At 38.7% G+C, this 18,436-nt stretch overlaps 4 protein-coding genes and 1 long non-coding RNA gene across 6 annotated transcripts; 4 read left to right on the plus strand and 1 right to left on the minus strand.

Annotated features, from left to right (window-relative positions):
- The first annotated feature begins 606 nt into the window (after positions 1-606).
- Positions 607-5,210, plus strand: LOC9299294 (auxilin-related protein 1). The gene is made up of 8 exons (XM_021021376.1): positions 607-1,433; positions 1,993-3,472; positions 3,557-3,701; positions 3,807-3,907; positions 4,006-4,071; positions 4,309-4,398; positions 4,490-4,666; positions 4,829-5,210. The coding sequence occupies exons 1-8, from the start codon at positions 823-825 to the stop codon at positions 4,865-4,867; spliced, it is 2,709 nt and encodes a 902-aa protein (XP_020877035.1). The 5' UTR covers positions 607-822; the 3' UTR covers positions 4,868-5,210.
- Positions 5,211-5,435: 225 nt separating this feature from the next.
- LOC9299295 lies at positions 5,436-6,870 on the minus strand. The gene is made up of 6 exons (XM_021021392.1): positions 6,753-6,870; positions 6,496-6,588; positions 6,186-6,396; positions 6,004-6,095; positions 5,819-5,926; positions 5,436-5,740 (listed from the first exon to the last, which is right to left on the minus strand). The coding sequence occupies exons 1-6, from the start codon at positions 6,846-6,848 to the stop codon at positions 5,579-5,581; spliced, it is 762 nt and encodes a 253-aa protein (XP_020877051.1). The 5' UTR covers positions 6,849-6,870; the 3' UTR covers positions 5,436-5,578.
- Positions 6,871-7,000: 130 nt separating this feature from the next.
- LOC9299371 (homeobox-DDT domain protein RLT3) lies at positions 7,001-13,873 on the plus strand. Of its 2 annotated transcripts, none has more exons than XM_021021367.1 (18): positions 7,001-7,205; positions 7,661-7,812; positions 7,997-8,353; positions 8,622-8,683; positions 8,772-9,002; positions 9,102-9,161; positions 9,236-9,449; positions 9,544-9,644; positions 9,744-9,830; positions 9,986-10,117; positions 10,316-10,456; positions 10,749-10,871; positions 11,026-11,481; positions 11,796-12,182; positions 12,298-12,897; positions 13,014-13,118; positions 13,232-13,454; positions 13,612-13,873. In XM_021021367.1, exons 2-18 carry the CDS (start codon positions 7,761-7,763, stop codon positions 13,632-13,634), a joined length of 3,354 nt encoding a protein of 1,117 aa, XP_020877026.1. In that variant the 5' UTR covers positions 7,001-7,205; positions 7,661-7,760; the 3' UTR covers positions 13,635-13,873. The 2 variants fall into 2 exon arrangements, with proteins under 2 accessions (XP_020877026.1, XP_020877018.1); XM_021021359.1 differs by having other exon boundaries at positions 7,059-7,205; positions 7,994-8,353.
- Positions 13,874-13,959: 86 nt separating this feature from the next.
- Positions 13,960-17,231, plus strand: LOC9299296 (adenine DNA glycosylase). Its single transcript, XM_021021383.1, has 7 exons — positions 13,960-14,478; positions 15,611-15,670; positions 15,763-15,882; positions 15,968-16,065; positions 16,152-16,681; positions 16,757-16,863; positions 16,951-17,231. The coding sequence occupies exons 1-7, from the start codon at positions 14,026-14,028 to the stop codon at positions 17,044-17,046; spliced, it is 1,464 nt and encodes a 487-aa protein (XP_020877042.1). The 5' UTR covers positions 13,960-14,025; the 3' UTR covers positions 17,047-17,231.
- Positions 17,232-17,677: 446 nt separating this feature from the next.
- On the plus strand, positions 17,678-18,372 carry LOC9299297. The gene is made up of 3 exons (XR_002330977.1): positions 17,678-17,818; positions 17,887-18,002; positions 18,076-18,372. It is a non-coding gene; the product is annotated as an uncharacterized LOC9299297 (long non-coding RNA).
- Positions 18,373-18,436: the final 64 nt, after the last annotated feature.

The following is an 18,436-nucleotide window of genomic DNA, read 5'->3' on the forward strand; positions in this document are numbered from 1 at the left end:
TTTCATTACGATAGTCTTATAGCTGTTAAAATACGACAATTGGGGTCATTAATCATAAATTTGAATTTACGTATATCGTTTGTATAAATAAATTTATCTATAGTCTTTGTAATTTTATTGTCTAATTTATTTTCGAAAAAGTATTTTTCAAACTATTAAAATTTCAAGTCCAAAAATACAAAATTTATAAATTCATTTCTTTCTAAAATTTTAAGAATTAAAACATATCTCTTTATAAATTAATAACTATTAATATACACTATAAATTAATAAATATTAATTTATAGATAAATTAATATCACTATAAATTAATAAAATATCATGGTCCCAACAATATTAATTTATAGAGGTTTTACTGTATATGCTTAGTCATCAGAATTTAACGGTTGACTGACACTAATAAAGACGAAGTTGGTTTTGGCCTAATGTTGATAAGTTCATGTTGAAAATTTGTTCAGTTCGGATAGGAAACTATTGCATGTCCAAATGTAAAAACACTGCATGAAAATAGATCAGATTGATTTTGGCCATTTCCCAACCGTGTTTATAAGACTTGGGGGACCAAGTATGTAAATTCTGAAACATTAGGACTCATTTAGCAAAAAACGAAGAAATTATGAAGACTGGGAACATGTTGTACGAATCGGAGAAGAAACCATTAACAAGTCGGAAAAACGAAGAAAAAAGAGAGCTCTTTTGAAATCAAATGCTTTGATCCGATTCGTTAATGGCGACTCAGATCTGAAGATAATCTCGTCTTCATTTCTGTTGGGCAAATCTAAAGCTTTTCGATTTCGGAGGTAGAGGAATTGAAGGAACCCAATGGATGATTTCACAGGATTGTTAGCGAGAGACTTCGGTTTGAAACCTCAGGGCAAATCAGCTCCCATGGCTGCTCAATCGAACTCTTCTGCTTCTGATTTCAACAGTTTCGCTTCTTCTTATAGCTTCGCCAACGCCGCCGGTAAAAAGTCGGAATCTTTGCCGGTGTTTGACGATCTTGGTCGAGATGGTGATGATCTTCTCTTCAAAGATGTGTTTAGCGGACCACCACCAAAGTACGGATCCTCTTCTGGGGATTCTCGTTCTCCACCTGCTTCTGCTTTTGACTATGATGCTATGTTCAAGGAACCCAAATCCAAACCGGCGTCGTCCATGCCGGTCTATGACAAGCCTGTGTATGATGATGAGGATGTGTTTGAGTCTATTCCTGAGCTCAAAATCCCATCCACTTCTTCTCAATCTGCTAGGTTTGATGATGTTTTCTCTTCACCTCCTAAGCACAGGAAACAGAACAGTTCTCCTTTTGATGATCTCATGGGCAACAATTTGGGGAAGAGAGGGACAGAGAGTGACCGAGAGGAGAAGGCTAGCTCCATTTTTGATGACTTGATTCCCGGGTTTGGTCGCACTAGCTCTCCTCCTCCTAAACGGTAATATTCATTTTTGATGACTTGATTCCCGGGTTTGGTCACTCACTGCTGCTATTCAAATTTGAGAACTTGATTGCGTGAAATGACTCGAGGGTATTGAGCTTAGAGCATGAAATGTAGTATTTCTCTGTGGCCAGGGTCATTGCCTTTGTAATTTGGTTCTCCTAGATCTGTGATTACTAGTTAGGGTTGCTCCTGTCTCCTGCTCTTCAAATTTGAGAGCTTGCTTGTGTAAAATGACTCAAGTGCCTTTAGAGACATCATGCTTTCATAACAGTAGTGCCTTTATATCTTGCTTTGTAGCATGAACGATATTCAACGTCTTTATATCCTGCCATTGCTCTTCAAATTTGTTTCTACTAGTTAGGGTATAAAGCTTAGAGCCATCACGCTTACATAATCTTTATGCAATGTAGCATACACTATATTAATGCATACTATACAAGGTTCTCTTATGTGCATTCTTTTAACTTAGAAAATCTTTAAAAGCTTGAACCTTTTGCTTATCTTTGGAAGCATAACTTTATTAATTGATTGATGCTCTACTCTTTTTGCGCAGGAAAACTTCAGAGACAACAAATCAATCCCAGAAACCTCCGTATCGGACTGCCGAGACATCTTCCAATGTGGAAGAAGACCCATTTGTAGTCTTGGAGGAGTCTGCATCAACCCCTAGAGAACCTTCCACGGGAGGATTCACTGATCCATTGGAGGATATTGGTAAATTCAACAGCAGAAAAACTGATCATTCATCTGTCCACAGAGGAGTGTTTGTTGATATTGACCCTCTCGATAGTCTTGGAAAATCAGGGCCGGATATGAATAGTAGAGGCAAAAGTCATTTAAGACCACCAGGAAACATCAGTGCCTCCCAGTCACCACCAGTAGAAAGTCCTGGGAGTTACCATTCGAAGAAAGTTTCATTTGATGATGTTTTAGAGCCACAAAATACGAGTACTCCGCCACCTACCAATTCAAATGGAAGTTTTGAGTCATCTGATGATGTGTGGCTTACTGTATCCGAGATCCCCCTCTTTACGCAACCTACGAGTGCTCCGCCACCTACGAGACCTCCACCACCAAGACCTACACGTCCTATAAAAAAGAGGGTTAACGAGCCTTCTATACCGACCTCTACTAACCACTCACACATTCCTAGCACAGCTAGAGCTTCTGTAAATAGCCCGGCAGCATCTCAAATGGATGAACTCGATGATTTTTCTATTGGCAGAAATCAGACCGCTGCTAATGGATATCCTGATCCTCCCTCTGGTGAAGATTCAGATGTTTTTTCTGCTGCCGCTGCATCAGCTGCTGCCATGAAGGATGCCATGGATAAAGCAGAAGCAAAGTTTAGGCATGCTAAGGAAAGGAGAGTGAAAGAAAATTTGAAGGCAAGTAGAAATAGAGAAGAAGATCAAACAGAGAATTATGATTCTCGTGAAAGGGAACTTAGAGAAAATCAAGTGAGATTGGACCGTGAAAGGGCAGAGAGGGAGGCAGAGATGGTAAAAGAGCAGGAGAGGGAGAGAGAGGAGAGAGAAAGAGAGCAGAAGAGAATTGAGAGAGAAAGGGAAAGACTGTTGGCTAGACAGGCGGTAGAGAGGGCTACAAGGGAAGCACGCGAAAGAGCAGCCACTGAAGCTCATGCGAAAGTTCAAAGAGCTGCTGTTGGGAAGGCTACCGATGCCCGAGAGCGCGCCGAAAGAGCAGCGGTTCAAAGAGCCCATGCTGAAGCACGTGAAAGGGCAGCTGCAGGGGCAAGAGAAAAGGCTGCAAAAGCTGCGGCAGAAGCTAGAGAAAAGGCTGAGAAAGCTGCAGCAGAAGCTAGAGAAAGGGTGAATGCTGAAGCGAGGGAGAAGGAAGCAAGGGTTAGGGCAGAACGAGCTGCTGTGGAAAGAGCAGCTGCTGAGGCACGTGGAAGGGCAGCTGCCCAAGCTAAAGCTAAGCAGCAGCAAGAAAATAACAATGATCTTGACTCCTTCTTTAGCTCAATTTCTAGACCAAACAGTGCTCCACGACAGAGAACCAACCCTCTGGTGAGATGGGATTATCTACTTCTGTTCTGCTTTAAGTACTTTACAGGTGATTTGACTCCTTCTATAACTCTGGTTGTATGTCAGGATCCTTTCCAGGATTCATGGAACAAAGGAGGATCTTTCGAATCTAGAAGGGAATCTTCGCGAGTGCCTTCTGGCCCTACAGAGAATTTGAAAAAGGCCTCTTCAGTAACAAACATTGTTGATGATCTCAGTTCAATATTTGGAGGTAGTGCAATTTCTGAGGTTCATCCATAATATTCCGTCGCTACGCACTTTATTTTCATATCTTTTTACTTGGTAACCTACTGAAACCTCTTGTGTTGTATAATAGCTTCAGCTACCCAATCTGGTGGGTTTCAAGATGTTGATGGAGAAACTGAAGAGAGACGACGTGCCAGGCTGGAACGCCACCAGAGGACACAGGAGCGGGCTGTATGTATCATTAGAGTTTTTATTTGATGGGTTTTTTATCTGACATTGACACAAGATTTGCCAGTATGTTTTATAACATGAATTCTTTTCTCAATCAGGCGAAAGCACTTGCTGAGAAAAATGAACGTGATCTTCAAGTACAAAGAGAACAAGCTGAGAAAGATGTAACTTTCATTACCACCTTTTCAGTTTGATATCTTTACATGTGGTTTCTTCTTTTTTCCATCCTCTGTTCTGCCCATCTCAATCATGTTTCTTTGTTGAGACACTTAAGTCTGGGCCCTCTTGCAGTCATTAGCGTAAATATATTGTGCCACCTTAGGAACTGCCTCAACAATGACCATCCTTGATCCTATCCGTCTTGTTTTTTGTTTAATCACCATACTTATCCTGGATTTCAGAGGATTGGTGAGACCCTGGATGTTGAGATAAGACGTTGGGGTGCAGGGAAGGAGGGAAACTTGCGTGCTCTGCTTTCGACATTACAATATGTATGTCTTATTATTTGTAACTCTGATGTTTATTTGATCTTTGATGTTATGACGCCACAATCTCCTCTGATGTTGTTATGTAAATGAGCAGGTTCTTTGGCCAGAATGCGGTTGGCAGCCTGTTTCATTGACCGATTTAATTACCGGAGCATCTGTCAAGAAAGTTTACAGGAAGGCCACTCTCTGTATACATCCTGACAAAGTTCAGCAAAAAGGAGCCAATCTCCAGCAGAAATACATTGCCGAGAAAGTTTTCGACATGCTCAAGGTAAGTGATTCACCATCTTTCTGGAACTAAATCCATCACTGCTACTTCAGGTGCTACCAAAAATATACAATTAGACTGCGTCTCCTAATGGATGACTAGAACTGCACAATTGTACAATTCCATATTTGCTGGCTTCATCTATTTTCTCATGACAATAAACAGGAAGCATGGAACAAGTTCAACTCAGAAGAACTCTTTTGAAAAAACCTGGGATTATGTTTTTGAGAGTGTTGTTCGTCTCTCGCGCAAAAGACGAAGCATGTGGCATTCATTCAAAGCCAAAAATGGTGCCCAAGTTGGAAGCAGAGAGTTGTCGATAGAGTATGTATTCCCCAAATTGATTACCCATCACTGCATCATCATATACCACACAGCAATTGGGCATTCTTTTTTTGTTGCTAATTTTTCCTTATCATTACCCTTCTTTAAGAGTATGATGCCAAATGTATTGATGTTGATTTCTGTATCAAAAGACACAATACTTGAGAGCTGTGTACTGTTGTTTCCAAACTATTTATATATGCATATATGAACATTCTTTTAAGTGGCCTTGTGTAATTTTCTGTGGCTTTTTCGATTCATCTCACCTTGAGGTCTGGATTCGGTATCATTAGGCTAGATACATCGTCTTTGTATTTGTTTTTTTGTCATCACCAGTCTCAACAAAGACCCCATCCATTTTACAACTCGTTTTCGGACCTAAATATTAATCATTTTGTCCGAGTTGCAGTCTCGCAGACACATTAGGAATATGTTTCACCATACCAAATTGGATGTCCCTAGAATCATTCCCATTTTCGTATGGTTAACAAAATAAACCATCCATTTGCAGTTATACATGATGTCTAACCTATAATGATCTCGAGTGAGATAGAGGATAAATGATGTGTATCCTTCTTTAAGTTAAGAGCTTTATACAACAACCTCAAACGTATTACAAACCTCGCATGTTATGTACAACGCCTTCAAATTATACACACTCTGAACACTGAATTTGGGTTTTATTCTGCATCCTCTCTCGAGATGTTCAGCGTGCGCTTCTGCTAACCTTTCTTGCAGAATATTCAGATTAACCTGAAATGTAAGAATCAATGACAAGTTCAGTGGCTTATTAGAGTAACAAAGAGAGCTATAAGAACAAAGAATCAGCACCTCTTCGCCTTTATTAAGCTGCATTTCACACATGTTGCAATAGATGTGTCGGTTATTCTCCATAAGCTCTCCTTTCTTGCATATCGGACACCATATCTGGTTTTGCTCCTGACAAACATATCAGACCAGTTAACTGGTTTTTAAGGTTTTGAGAAGACAATTCTGCTCTGTGAAAGAGAACCTACCTGTTCACTGTTTAAACACATATTCTGAGAAACTAAGGCGGCCAAGTAATCATCTTCCTCGTCTTCCCATGTTTCGATCTGAACATCTGATTCTGGAAGAAGAAGAAGAAGAAGTAAGTACCCACAAGGCATTCATTGGAAATCTCATGGAGAAATCGTCAAAGCAAAGAAGAAAAATTTACCGTTGTCTGATAACAAATCCTTGTAGAATATCTGTTGCATTTCTAACAATATATCTTCACTATCACCTTCATAAACACCTTTAAGACCCTCCTCATATTCCCATAATATATCATCACAATCTTCAGTCACTGTCGAGAGGTTTCTCGACGAATCCTCGATCTTTTTCAATTCATCAGAAACAATATCCTGGAAAGCAGAATTGATAATCTCCTGAAACAAAAAACAAAAAAAACTAAACCTCATTAACAAAGCTAAACAAAGCATGTTTTTTTCTCAATTGTTGAGATTGCAAGAAGAGAAAAAACAAACCTTTTGATCTGAAGATTGACAATCAGAGAGCCTCAATTTCCACAGTAAACGAGTCCTATCTTCTCTAACTCTTCTGAAGCAATTTTCTCTGAACTGTGTATATATATATCAATGCCATTTTCACATACATTAGTCAACAAAGTATAACACAACAAACCCATGAAAGTAACCTCTAAATCCTTCTTTCTAAGCTATGAACACAATTCAAGACTCAATTATCTAAAACCCAATTCAGAACACAGATTCAGGTAAGGAACCTTTTGTTTCCTTGTAGAGTAATCGAATTCGGGCTGGGATTTATTTGAGGTCCGCTTCGGAATTGTCGAAGCTGGTTTTGCCAATTCCTCCTCCATTGATGACACAAAGACCTTCGAAGAAACGAGATTGCGAGGTTAAATTAACATATGTATCTCGAAACCGATGAAGATCCGGTTTACTTTTGAAATAACCGGATTTTAAACCGGTGGAATGATTTTTTTCCCGAAAAACCCTAATTAGACTGACGTAAACGACGTCGTGTTATGCACAGAGATATTTTTAGCATTTTAAGAGAAGAGAAAAAAAAAAAATCCGTAAAACCCCAGAATCAGAGAAAGAAGGGAAGATGATAAAAAACCCAAAACCCTACTCTCTCCTCTTTCTAAAATCTTACTCTTCTTCTTCTTCTACCTTCTTTTTTCTTCCATTTCTCTGCACTTGATTCTCTCTCTGTAAGTTTCCATGGCTTTTCATTTTCTGGGTTTTTTTTTTTGTGTGTGTAGTGAGTGTTCTTAGTTCAGTTATCTTCATCATCATCGTCATTTCGTTGTGTTTTTTTTTCATTAATTTCGCTGAAACTGAGACTTGGGTTTCTTCAATTCTAATGGGTTTTGTGAATTGACTTGGCTCTTTGCTTCTAATTTCACTTCTACTGTTGTGTATTGCTTTTTAGAGTCTTCATTTTACTGTCTATGGAAATCTAAGTTTCTGGGTAATAGTTTTTGATTTCGTGTGTTAATCATCTGATGCGATTTTTGGGTTAAATCCATTTTTCCGATTGATTCATTTCCGGGAATTTTGGATTTGTTGTATTTAGAGTAGCGATTTAAGTGATCAGTGGTGATCGCTTCCTCTTGTGGATTTTTTGGTGTATTGATATTTGATAATTGATTGCTTGATGTTGCAGAAATGTTGGAGACGGCTTTGACTATCCTGCGCTTGCTTTTGATACCTGAAGATTAAGAAATTTTCAAGTTAATTTAAGTGAAAAATCCATATCCAGGGAAATGAAGAGGAAATCGCCACTACAAGTTCAAGCTCTTGAGGGTTTTTTTTTGGGTACGAAATCTTTTTTTATTAGTAATATACATAAGATGATATGTGAGATTGTCATTGTGGGTGTTGATCATTTTGTAAGAAATTTATCTAGAATTAGCCTCTTGTGATACCTTTTTGAATATAATTGACCTTGGACTTCTATTATTTTTTCTGCCTCTGATTGTTGTCATATATCTGATAGCAGAGCAAATGTATCCGACTCCTAAGGAAATGGAGGACTTGGGAAAGTCTTTAGGGTTAACAGTGAAGGAAGTATGTGGATGGTTCAAGAGAAGAAGGACTAGAGGGAAAGGTGTAAAATCCATGGCGAATGATGGGTTGGGAGCAAATAATCCTCAGTCATACGATAGATCCATCATGAGGAGTTCCACATCTTCCAGATGCGTTGGAGCAGCTGTTGAGGAAAGATGTAGTGTGGGAACAAGGAAGGCCAATTGTCAAACGTTGTTGCCTTCATCACACATTTTGGCTAAGATTTTTCGAAAGGATGGTCCCTCGCTTGGTTTTGAATTTGATCATCTCCCGTCTGGAGCTCGCAAAGGTATATCTACTTTTATTGTACATCTCAAGATAAAACCTGTATACCCTGTGAAGAAGGCTTGGATTTCAGAAAATTTGACTCTTAACACCAAAGCTTTATACTGTGGCAATGAAGTTAGTGTTTTCTGATTAGTTTTTATTTTCTTAATGAAAAATATCCATGACTGTATAATTAGACTGCGGATGAGTGCAGACTTGATTTGTGCATGACTTTAAAAGTATTGTATAGTTATGTTGATTCTAACGTGGACGTCTTTCTCTTCTGCTAGCTTCTTGGCTGGGCACTTCATCTGTTGATCAACAGAAACAGAAAGTGGCAAGAAAGAGAAAGGTAGTGGATAGATCTTATTTGTTGTTTCATAAGGTAGTTTTACCTGGATACGCTAAGTTACTTAGTCCCTGATCTTAATTGTCTTTAGATTTCTGAGCTGATGGATAGTACCAGTCAGGATTGCATTAAAGAGAATGGTACTGTGATAAAACATGGTATTGGAAAGGGTTTGATGACAGTATGGCGGGTAATGAATCCAAACAGGAGGGATGTATCTCCTTGCGTTGATTTATTGGACGAAAGAGCTACACTACCTCAAAGCTCAGCACGTAATCCCCCACATCAAAAGAAAAAGCAAAGACAATTGGCATCAATACTGGTATTTGTTACCTACCTTATCTTACATAATTATGATCCATTTTCTTTCTTTTGCCTTTTTCTCTTAAATTTCTAGCTAACTGAAATTTTCTTTCTTCAGAAGCAGAAACTGTTGCAGAAGAAGTCGACAGAAAAGAAGAGGCGTTCTATAAATAGAGAGGTAGCTTGACTTTTATTTGGAACTTGTGATTCATTATAGTCACATGCAAACAAAGATTTGACTCTTTGCTGCAGGCGGAATTAAACAAAGATGAAACTCAAAGGGCATTTAAAGAAAACTGTGAGCTTGCCGCGAACGGGGAGGTATTTAAAGAAACCTGCCAAACAATTTCGATACTAGTGGATGACGAAGAATTAGAGATGCGTGAGCGACAGGAGCGAGGAAATCCTTTGGCATGTTCATGCCATCATCCTAGTAGTGGCTCTCATGGTTGTTTTCTTTGCAAAGGTGTGTGATGTCCGTGTTACATGAAAGAGTCTTCGTTCATGTTCTTTTGTTACCGGTGCCATGCGGTCTTCTGACAGTTTTTTGTTGTTTCTAGATTTACTGCCCAAGTTTCCCCCAAATTCTGTTCAGATGAGGGTGCCTTTTGGTTTGCATCCATGGAATTCTTCCCCAGAGTCTGTGAAGAAACTGTTTAAGGTTTGTAAACTGTCAAAATTGGCACTTGAATTTCTTAGTGTGTTCATAAATTACCTCTCATCTGACTTTCTTGGAAGTGACTCAGTACTCTCTTGGCAGGTTGTCCATTTCCTTTATACTTATTCAGTAACTCTTGATATATGTCCTTTTACACTCGATGACTTCACGCGGGCATTTCACGATAAGGTGGTCGATCTTCTCTGATAACAAATGCTCAATTTCATACAATTTTCTATTGTGGAAGGAAATAGTTTGTTCTATCGCATAGCTTTCTCATTCTCGCTCTACCTTTCTGACAAACAATTTATATTGTATTTCCTCTTTCTGTGTTTGAACCTCAGGATTCCTTGCTCCTTGGTAAAATTCATCTTTCCCTGCTGAAGCTGCTTTTGCTTGATGTTGAAACCGAGCTGCAAAGGGGATCTTTTTCAAACTTGAGTATATCATGCAAGTTTCTAGCCCTGCTTCAGTCGGTATGCACTAATGTTGAGCTATTTTTGAACTTGATAGTATAATGGAGTTTTAAGATCAACATTAGATAATTTATGGTAAAATCTTCCCGTCTCCATGGCCTGTCTTTCAGCGTGCTTCCTTTTCTAATTTGGTTTCATAAACGCATAAAAATGAAGCAGAGCAGGATAGATTTTGATATTTTCCATGATATTTTTCAGGTTGAGAGCCAAATTCTTATTCTTGATATGTGGAGGGATTCATTAAATTCTCTTACATGGACGGAAATATTGCGCCAGATATTGGTTGCCGCTGGTTATGGTTCAGTGAAGTGTGCTGTTCAATCAGAAGATTTAAGTAAGGTGCTGATCTGATTTCTACTCTTCCTGACACGTTTGATCCATTGAAACATTGTCTGCTTGGCTATATATTATTCAAGACCATGATGATTCTCTTGTCCTTTTCTTTACTATTGATGTTCAGCAACTAGCATGTATTTGTTTTGTTCTTGAAGGTAGATCAGTTACATGTGGGGAATTGAAGGCTCTTACTCGATTTTATTTTGTTATTGAGATCCACATGTTTGTGTTGTTAAGTGCGTTGTTTTCTTTTCCAATGACTTGTTGGTTAATGTTACCTTTCTTCTTTCTTTAGGAAAGGAGACTCATGAAAAAGTATGGCCTTCGTCTTGGAACATTAAAGGGTGAATTATTTAGAATGCTTAACGAGAAAGGCAATAATGGCTTGAAGATATCCGAGTTAGCCAATGCTCCAGAGGTAAGTTTTTGTGAAATTATTATCAGCTTCTATTTGTAAATAAAGTGATAAATTTGGACTAAATTTGGTTGGTCATTTACTTGTACTGTTTGGCTGCTTTCTGAAATTCTAGATGATATCTAATGGAATATACTGATGGTGTGTGGTTTTGTAGGTTGCTGTGCTAAATTTTGCAACTGCGCCGGAAGAACGAGAGAATTCAATATGTTCAACTCTAGCAAGTGATATTACATTATTCGAAAAGATATCAGAATCAACATATCGTGTACGTGTTAATTGTTTCTCTGAGGACCCTGACAAGAGCCAGTCTGATTCGGACAACTCTGGGAGTGTTGATGATGAATCTGATGATTGCTCAATTAGTTCTGGTGATGAAATTGAACATGTTTCAGAAAATCCTGCACTTCGAAAAGTTAAGTGTAGGAAAAGGCGGAAGCATAAAAGTAAAACGCAGGAAGTATGTAGTGAGATTGATGAAAGCCATCCCGGAGAACCATGGCTGTTGGGGCTAATGGAAGGGGAATATTCAGACCTAAGCATTGAAGAGAAGTTAGATGTTTTTGTGGCTTTGATTGATCTTCTTAGTTCTGGTTCCACTATCAGAATGGAGGTAATCCCCATACTATCTAGACCAAATATTTCAATTGGGTCTTGAGGTACTGAATAACTTTTAAAACCTGAGTGTTAGATCGCTCCATCATTGCATCTCTAACAAAAGCTTGGGCAGATGGACTTTTGATCCATGTGATTTTGGCGGCTCTTTAACTTAAGATTTTGTCTGTATATGGACTTAAAATTTGACACCCTTCTCTGAAACTTTAAGAAAATGACACTTCTTTTTGGCAGTTACTGGAGAAAGCTTTTTTTGTTACAGCTATCTATATATCTCTAGTGCATAGTCCTAACTTTTATTTTTCACCACAGGATCTACCGAGAGCTATGGTTGACTATGCCCCTAGTATCTATAGTCATGGTTTTGGTGGAAAAATTAAGAGATCTTCCTCTAATCAGTACAGCTATCCACGTGGATCATGGGTCCATGGAGGAGAGCTTCATGGAATGAAAGCGCTATCTAAATCGTCTGATTCTCATCCAGTTGATTCTTCATCAATTGTGGTTGCCTTTGCAAAGCTGGCTGAAGATAAAGCTAATAATATTCACCCTATGCAATCTGTGTACCTTGGGTCTGATCGTAGGTTCAACAGGTACTGGCTTTTCTTAGGCCCATGCAATGCAAATGACCCTGGTCATAGGTGTGTGTTCTTTGAATCTTCTGAAGATGGTCATTGGGAAGTTATCAACAACAAGGAGGTAATGTCATTGTGCTCTTCTTGAAATCTTAATCACTGTGCTGGTGAAATGGAAACCTGTATTGAAAGTTGTATAATTCTGTGCCTGATTTTTTCCTCTTTTTTACTTGGTGTAGGCTTTGCGGGCGCTGTTGTCAGTTTTGGACGATAGGGGCAGACGGGAAGCTCGTCTTATTGAGTCGTTGGAGAAACGGGAAAGTTTTCTTTGTCAAGCCATGCTGAATAGACAGGTGACCCAGTCGGAGTCAGCCCATTTCACAGACATAGTCAGAGAGGATAGTTCTTCACCGGTTTCTGATATAGACAACAACCTATGTCTTAGTGAGATTGCAAATGATCAATTCTCCTCGCAACATGCGGCAATAGTATTTGAGATTGGAAGTAAGCGGGAGAAAAGCCTATTGTGGAGCCTTCTTCAAGAGTTTGATGAATGGATATGGGCTAATTTTAATTTTAATCTCAATGCTGTTAAACACCGCCGAAGATCCTACCTTGATTCACTCACTAGGTGTAAGAGTTGCCATGATTTGTATTGGAGAGATGAGAAGCACTGTAAGATTTGCCATGCCACGTTTGAGGTTGATATAGATCTTGAAGAAAGATATGCGATTCATACAGCCACATGTAGGAGGAAAGAAGAGTGTGATACAATTCCGGATCATAAAGTTCTATCTTCCCAGTTGCAATCACTTAAGGCTGCAGTATACGCCATTGAGGTATGTCAATAGTCTTTTTGCTTTACTTTTTTTTTGCTGAGTGCTCAAAATTTTACTTTCTTGGTTTGTATTAAGAGATGCCTCTGTTATTTTGCGTGTGCTGAAACATGTTGCAGTCTGCTATGCCTGAAGATGCCTTGATTGGTGCATGGAGAAAGTCAGCTCATAGGTTATGGGCCAAAAGACTTAGGCGAAGCTCAACTGTGTCTGAAATTACGCAGGTTTCATTCTATTATATAAGCTCCTTTTTCTGTGTGGCACCTTATTCTAGTTCAAATTGACTGTCCTCTAACTGCATCTTAATTGATAAAACATTATTGTGCAATTTCTGAAGGTGATTGGTGACTTTGTTGGGGCAATCAATGAAGATTGGCTATGGCACTCTAGTGATCAAGGGCAGACTTTAATGGGAGAAATCATATGTTGCTTCCCTTCAATGCCTCAGACAACTTCTGCGATTGCTCTCTGGCTGGTAAAATTGGATACCTTGATTGGTCCCTATGTGGAAAAAGCTCAACCTGAAAGGAATCAACCGTTGTGCAGGACCAGAAATACAAGTATGATCATAATTTACTAAAATCATCTATACTCAAGTTTCTTGCCTTGCTTACTGATGGTTTTCGAAGTTTCAGTTTTCATGTTATATGCCAATTGTCTTAATGATTTGCTGACCAAGTCTCTTGAACTTTGATAATGTTTTTGGATCCATTCCAGGTAGGCGAGTGTCTAAGCAGTAGTTGTAGCTCTCATCTGGACATCAAGGACAGCGATAGAATAGAGGAGGAAGATTGTATAGAGGAAGAATGTTTTTTAGTTCATGCATTATCCAATAACATTGGAAAATTCTACAATCCAAGTGACTTGAGATAATATGTACAGACATTTTAGATAGTAGCAGGGATCCACATTCAGTTTTGAGTTTGATTGCCAAAATCTTTCTTTTGTTTTTGTGTATGGGCAAAGAAAGACTGTTCAATGGTGTGTGTCAACCAGTCCTTTAATATATTAATTACAGTTTACAACAAAAGTTATGTTATTTTGCATAGTTTATCCCCCATAAATATCAAGATTGCTAATTTCGTTAATTCTATAAGAAAGTGTCAATAAAGTCCATTCCTCCCTAATTGAATGGCTTGTCTTCTTCGCGTGGCTCTAAACCCTACATTTGAAAGATCAACGGTCGCTTCAGAGAGACAAAATCCAAGTTCTCATTGCAAAGTTTCGAGCTTTAAGACCAAAACGATGTCGCAATCTTCTGCTCCTGGCGAGAAACTCATGAGAAAGTGTCGAAAGAAAAGAGAAGAAGAAGAAGAACCGCTTGGAGGAGATATAGAGGATCTCTTTAGCGAAAATGAAACTGAGAAAATCAGAATGGGTATGCTTGATTGGTACGATGTGAATCAGCGAGATCTTCCATGGAGGAAGAGAAGAAGTGAAAGTGAAAAGGAGAGAAGAGCTTATGAGGTTTGGGTATCGGAGATTATGCTGCAGCAAACTAGGGTTCAGACTGTAATGGACTATTATAAACGTTGGATGCAGAAATGGCCAACCATTTATGACCTTGCTCAAGCTTCTCTTGAGGTGATTCTTCTCTTATTCTTTCAATTTTGGGAGAACCAATTACATCAAGAAATGGCTTTCTTTTACTGGATTTTGGCAAATGAAGAGTTTCTCTGTGTTTCAATGGTACCATGTGGGAAATTGGCTATAAAACTCTACATTTGAATCCTTGTGCACAGTAGTTGGGAAGTAAAGACTTCCATCTTTTTGGTATTGTTCTACATTTTTCCATCTTTAGTAGATGAAGAAAGAGCTTTACTTTCTTGGGTTATTTATAATGGTTGTCATTATTTTGTCAAATGGCTCCTTTGTAAAGAGTGTTGTGTTTATTTCAGTCTTACAATGTGGGAAATGGGGAATTAACTCTCCAATTGGCTTATTTGAATCCTTATGTGCAATAAATGGGAAGTAAAGGCTTCATCTTTTTGGTATTGCTCTACATTTTTCTATCATTAGTAGATGAAGAAAAAAGAGCTTTCTTTTCTTGGGTTATGTATTTGTCATTGTATTGGCAAATGGGCTCTTTTTTGAAGAGTGTGTGGCTGTGCTTTCAGTCTTACTATGTGGGAAATTAGGATAAAATCTGCATTTGAATACTTATGTGCATTAACTGGCAAGTAAGGGATTAGTCTTTTTCGATTTCTGCTATTCATTTTTGTCTATCATTAGTAGGGAAGAGAGAAATCTATTAGTCTATATTTTCCAGATGTGAGGTCTGTATATTAGTTAATGTCACACGATTGAATTTGTTTTCTTCAGGAAATGGGAAAAGATAAGATGAAGAAAGAGCTTGCTTATCTTTGTTTTGGCAAATTGGCTCATTAATAATGAGTGTCTCTGTTTTCGATCTTACGATGTGGGAAATTGAGAATATACCACCCTACTTATAACTGTGTCCCATTTGATTCCCTCTGTGGTTGTGTCTTTGGTAAAGACTGTGTTAGAGAATCCTGTTTCATGTGTAATAACTGGGAAGTGAAGGCTTAATCCTCTTGAGTTTGCTCTGCATTTTCCCTTCATTAGTAGGGAAATAAGTACTCTATTAGTTTCTATTTTTCAAATGCCACACCATTGTGATTTGTTTTTCTTCACGGGAATGGGAAAAATAAAAGTGCTTATTGCTGCTAAACAAATTGACTTCTTCCCGCTGCAGGAGGTAAACGAAATGTGGGCAGGTTTGGGATACTATCGGCGGGCACGTTTTCTTCTAGAGGTAAATACTCTTCTGCGATCTGGAGTTTGACACTAGTTGATACGTTCATTAAATATCGTAGTAATGCCTTCTTCTTGTCTTGCTTATCGTAGGGAGCAAAGATGGTTGTTGCAGGGAAGGATGGTTTTCCTAATCAAGCATCTAGCTTGATGAAAGTTAAAGGAATAGGAGAGTATACAGCCGGAGCAATTGCCTCAATTGCTTTCAATGAGGTGAGTCAGTATTGTATTTTTCAGTCATATATGTAAAACATATAAGTAATAATCTTTACTTCTTTTTGCACTTATTGTTGTCCAGGCAGTACCTGTCGTTGATGGAAACGTGATTAGAGTGCTTGCCAGATTAAAGGCCATCTCTGCTAATCCAAAAGACCGGCTTACGGCCAGGAATTTCTGGTGAAAAAACTTTTGCATTTGCTCGGATGTTTCGCTATTGTGACAATAATAAAAGAGAGGATAAACAATTAATTTATCTTTGTCAGGAAACTAGCTGCCCAGCTAGTGGATCCTTCACGTCCTGGAGATTTCAACCAATCTTTAATGGAGCTTGGTGCGACTCTATGCTCTGTATCAAAGCCAAGTTGCTCTTCCTGTCCTGTTTCCAGCCAATGTCGTGCATTTTCACTTTCCGAGGAAAACAGAACGATTTCCGTGACGGATTATCCTACAAAAGTGATCAAGGCCAAGCCAAGGCGCGACTTTTGTTGCGTATGTGTTTTGGAGATACTGAATCTTGAGAGGAACCAATCAGGAGGTAGATTTGTTCTTGTAAAGAGACCCGAACAAGGTCTGCTTGCTGGTCTTTGGGAGTTCCCATCTGTTATATTGGATGAGGAAGCTGATTCGCCAACAAGGAGGAGCGCGATCAACCTCTTCCTTAAGGAAGCATTTCATGTAGAACCGAAGAAAACATGCACTATAGTTTCAAGAGAAGAACTTGGAGAATTCGTCCACGTCTTCACGCACATACGCCGAAAAGTTTATGTGGAGCTATTAGTTGTACAACTTACAGGTTTGACCACTATCTATCTCTTTCTTTCTCGGTCTCTCTTTTACATATAGTTAGAAAATTGACATGAAGTTACAGGTGGAACCAAAGATCTGTTCAAAGGTCAGGCAAAGGACACTCTAACATGGAAGTGTGTGGGAAGTGATGTTCTTTCTACCATGGGACTGACATCGGCTGTTAGAAAGGTACCTCCTTTTCCGTCTTCAAATCATAGAAAAAGATTATCCTTGGATGTGATTGATTGTTGACAAGGAACAAATTTTGGAGTGCAGGTGTATTCAATGGTTGAAGCACACAAGCAAGGCTTATCTGTTGCTCCTGTCTCATCAAATAGAACAGCCATATTGAGGAAACGAAGAATCTCATGATCTCCTTCTCACACTTTTCTACATGTTCCTTAGCTTCTATATTTTGTCTAGCATTTGTGTATCAAAATTTGGTGATCTTGGTTTGAAATTGAACAAGTTAGTTTCTACGGAGTAAAGTGACTGGATCCCTCCAGGGGTTGATTATTTATGTCTCTACAATGACAGGTTTATTAAGATTTGGATTATTTAAGGCCCAAATTAAGCCCATAAATGAATTCTGCCGATAATCGCGTGGAGAAGAAGCATCATCAGCCGCTCGCATCCACCGAAACTTGAAACCAACCTAGACGAGGAGGGAGATGAGTCGCTTCGACGATGGTCGTTATTCGAAATTGTATTGGGAAAAAGTGGCGGAATCCGAGGTTATTCTTTCATGTATCCGAATTTATCCATGATTTTAGGGTTTGTTAATCATCAAGACTAGTGTTCCTTCCAGTGGAATTGTCACAACCCTAACCCTAACCCAAACCCTATTTCTTAATTCACACGTAACTGCTAGAGGCAACTCAAAGAAACTTCTTCTAGGGTTCCGTATTCTGTTAAATAGTAACGTATATTTTCTTGACTAATGTGTCTTATTAGGAGTTCGATGCCTTGATACCAGTATTCGTAAAGAATTACAATAAGAGCATGGGTTCAGCTGCTTGCTCTTACTTCACAACTTTGATTGCAAATGATCCAACCACATCTGAGGATCTAACTTTTCAGACTAGTCTTGGTGAAAAATCTTTTGGCAAATTTGAACTGACATCCTGTGCTGCTAGACCTCAAGGTAAGTGTGTGATGACTTGTTGATTTTTTTGTATACAAGTTCATTTGCTGATTTCAATCTTGTATTAGGAACTAAGGAGGTCATCAAAAGCGGCGATTACGCACTGTTGGATGATTTCTACATAGGGTGCTTGCCTCAATGGCCGCTAGAGAATGCTTTTGATGATACAAAGCGATTTTACGTGGTAAGATTCAGACACACTTTTCGGTTTTGATTTGCTGTCATGACCAAATTAAGTGGTGATATTTTTATTGTAGGTGAAGAAATTAGAGTTGCAAGACAATGATTGGATTCGTCTATATTTGGAACTTGCAGTTGCAACAGCTGATAGGAGCACTCCCAACGTATGTGTTTTTTTTTTTGTATATCAATGACGTACCATGCGTGTAAAAGGCCCGTCTCAATAATTCTGATTTTACGTATGGACAATTCCTCACTATCTTGTTCATTCACAACAAAATATTTTCTTCGTCCGGTGGTAAAAAAAAACATGCTTTTTTGGAGAGAGATACTATTTCACCTTCGTCAATCGAGTCACAGGGTATCTAACATATTCATATCTAACGATTTTCCACAAAGTGGTGACGAAAGGTATAACTTGTACAATCTTTCTATTTT

The sequence above is a fragment of the Arabidopsis lyrata genome, assembly GCF_000004255.2.
Source record: "Arabidopsis lyrata subsp. lyrata unplaced genomic scaffold ARALYscaffold_9, whole genome shotgun sequence".
Taxonomy (NCBI): domain Eukaryota; kingdom Viridiplantae; phylum Streptophyta; class Magnoliopsida; order Brassicales; family Brassicaceae; genus Arabidopsis; species Arabidopsis lyrata.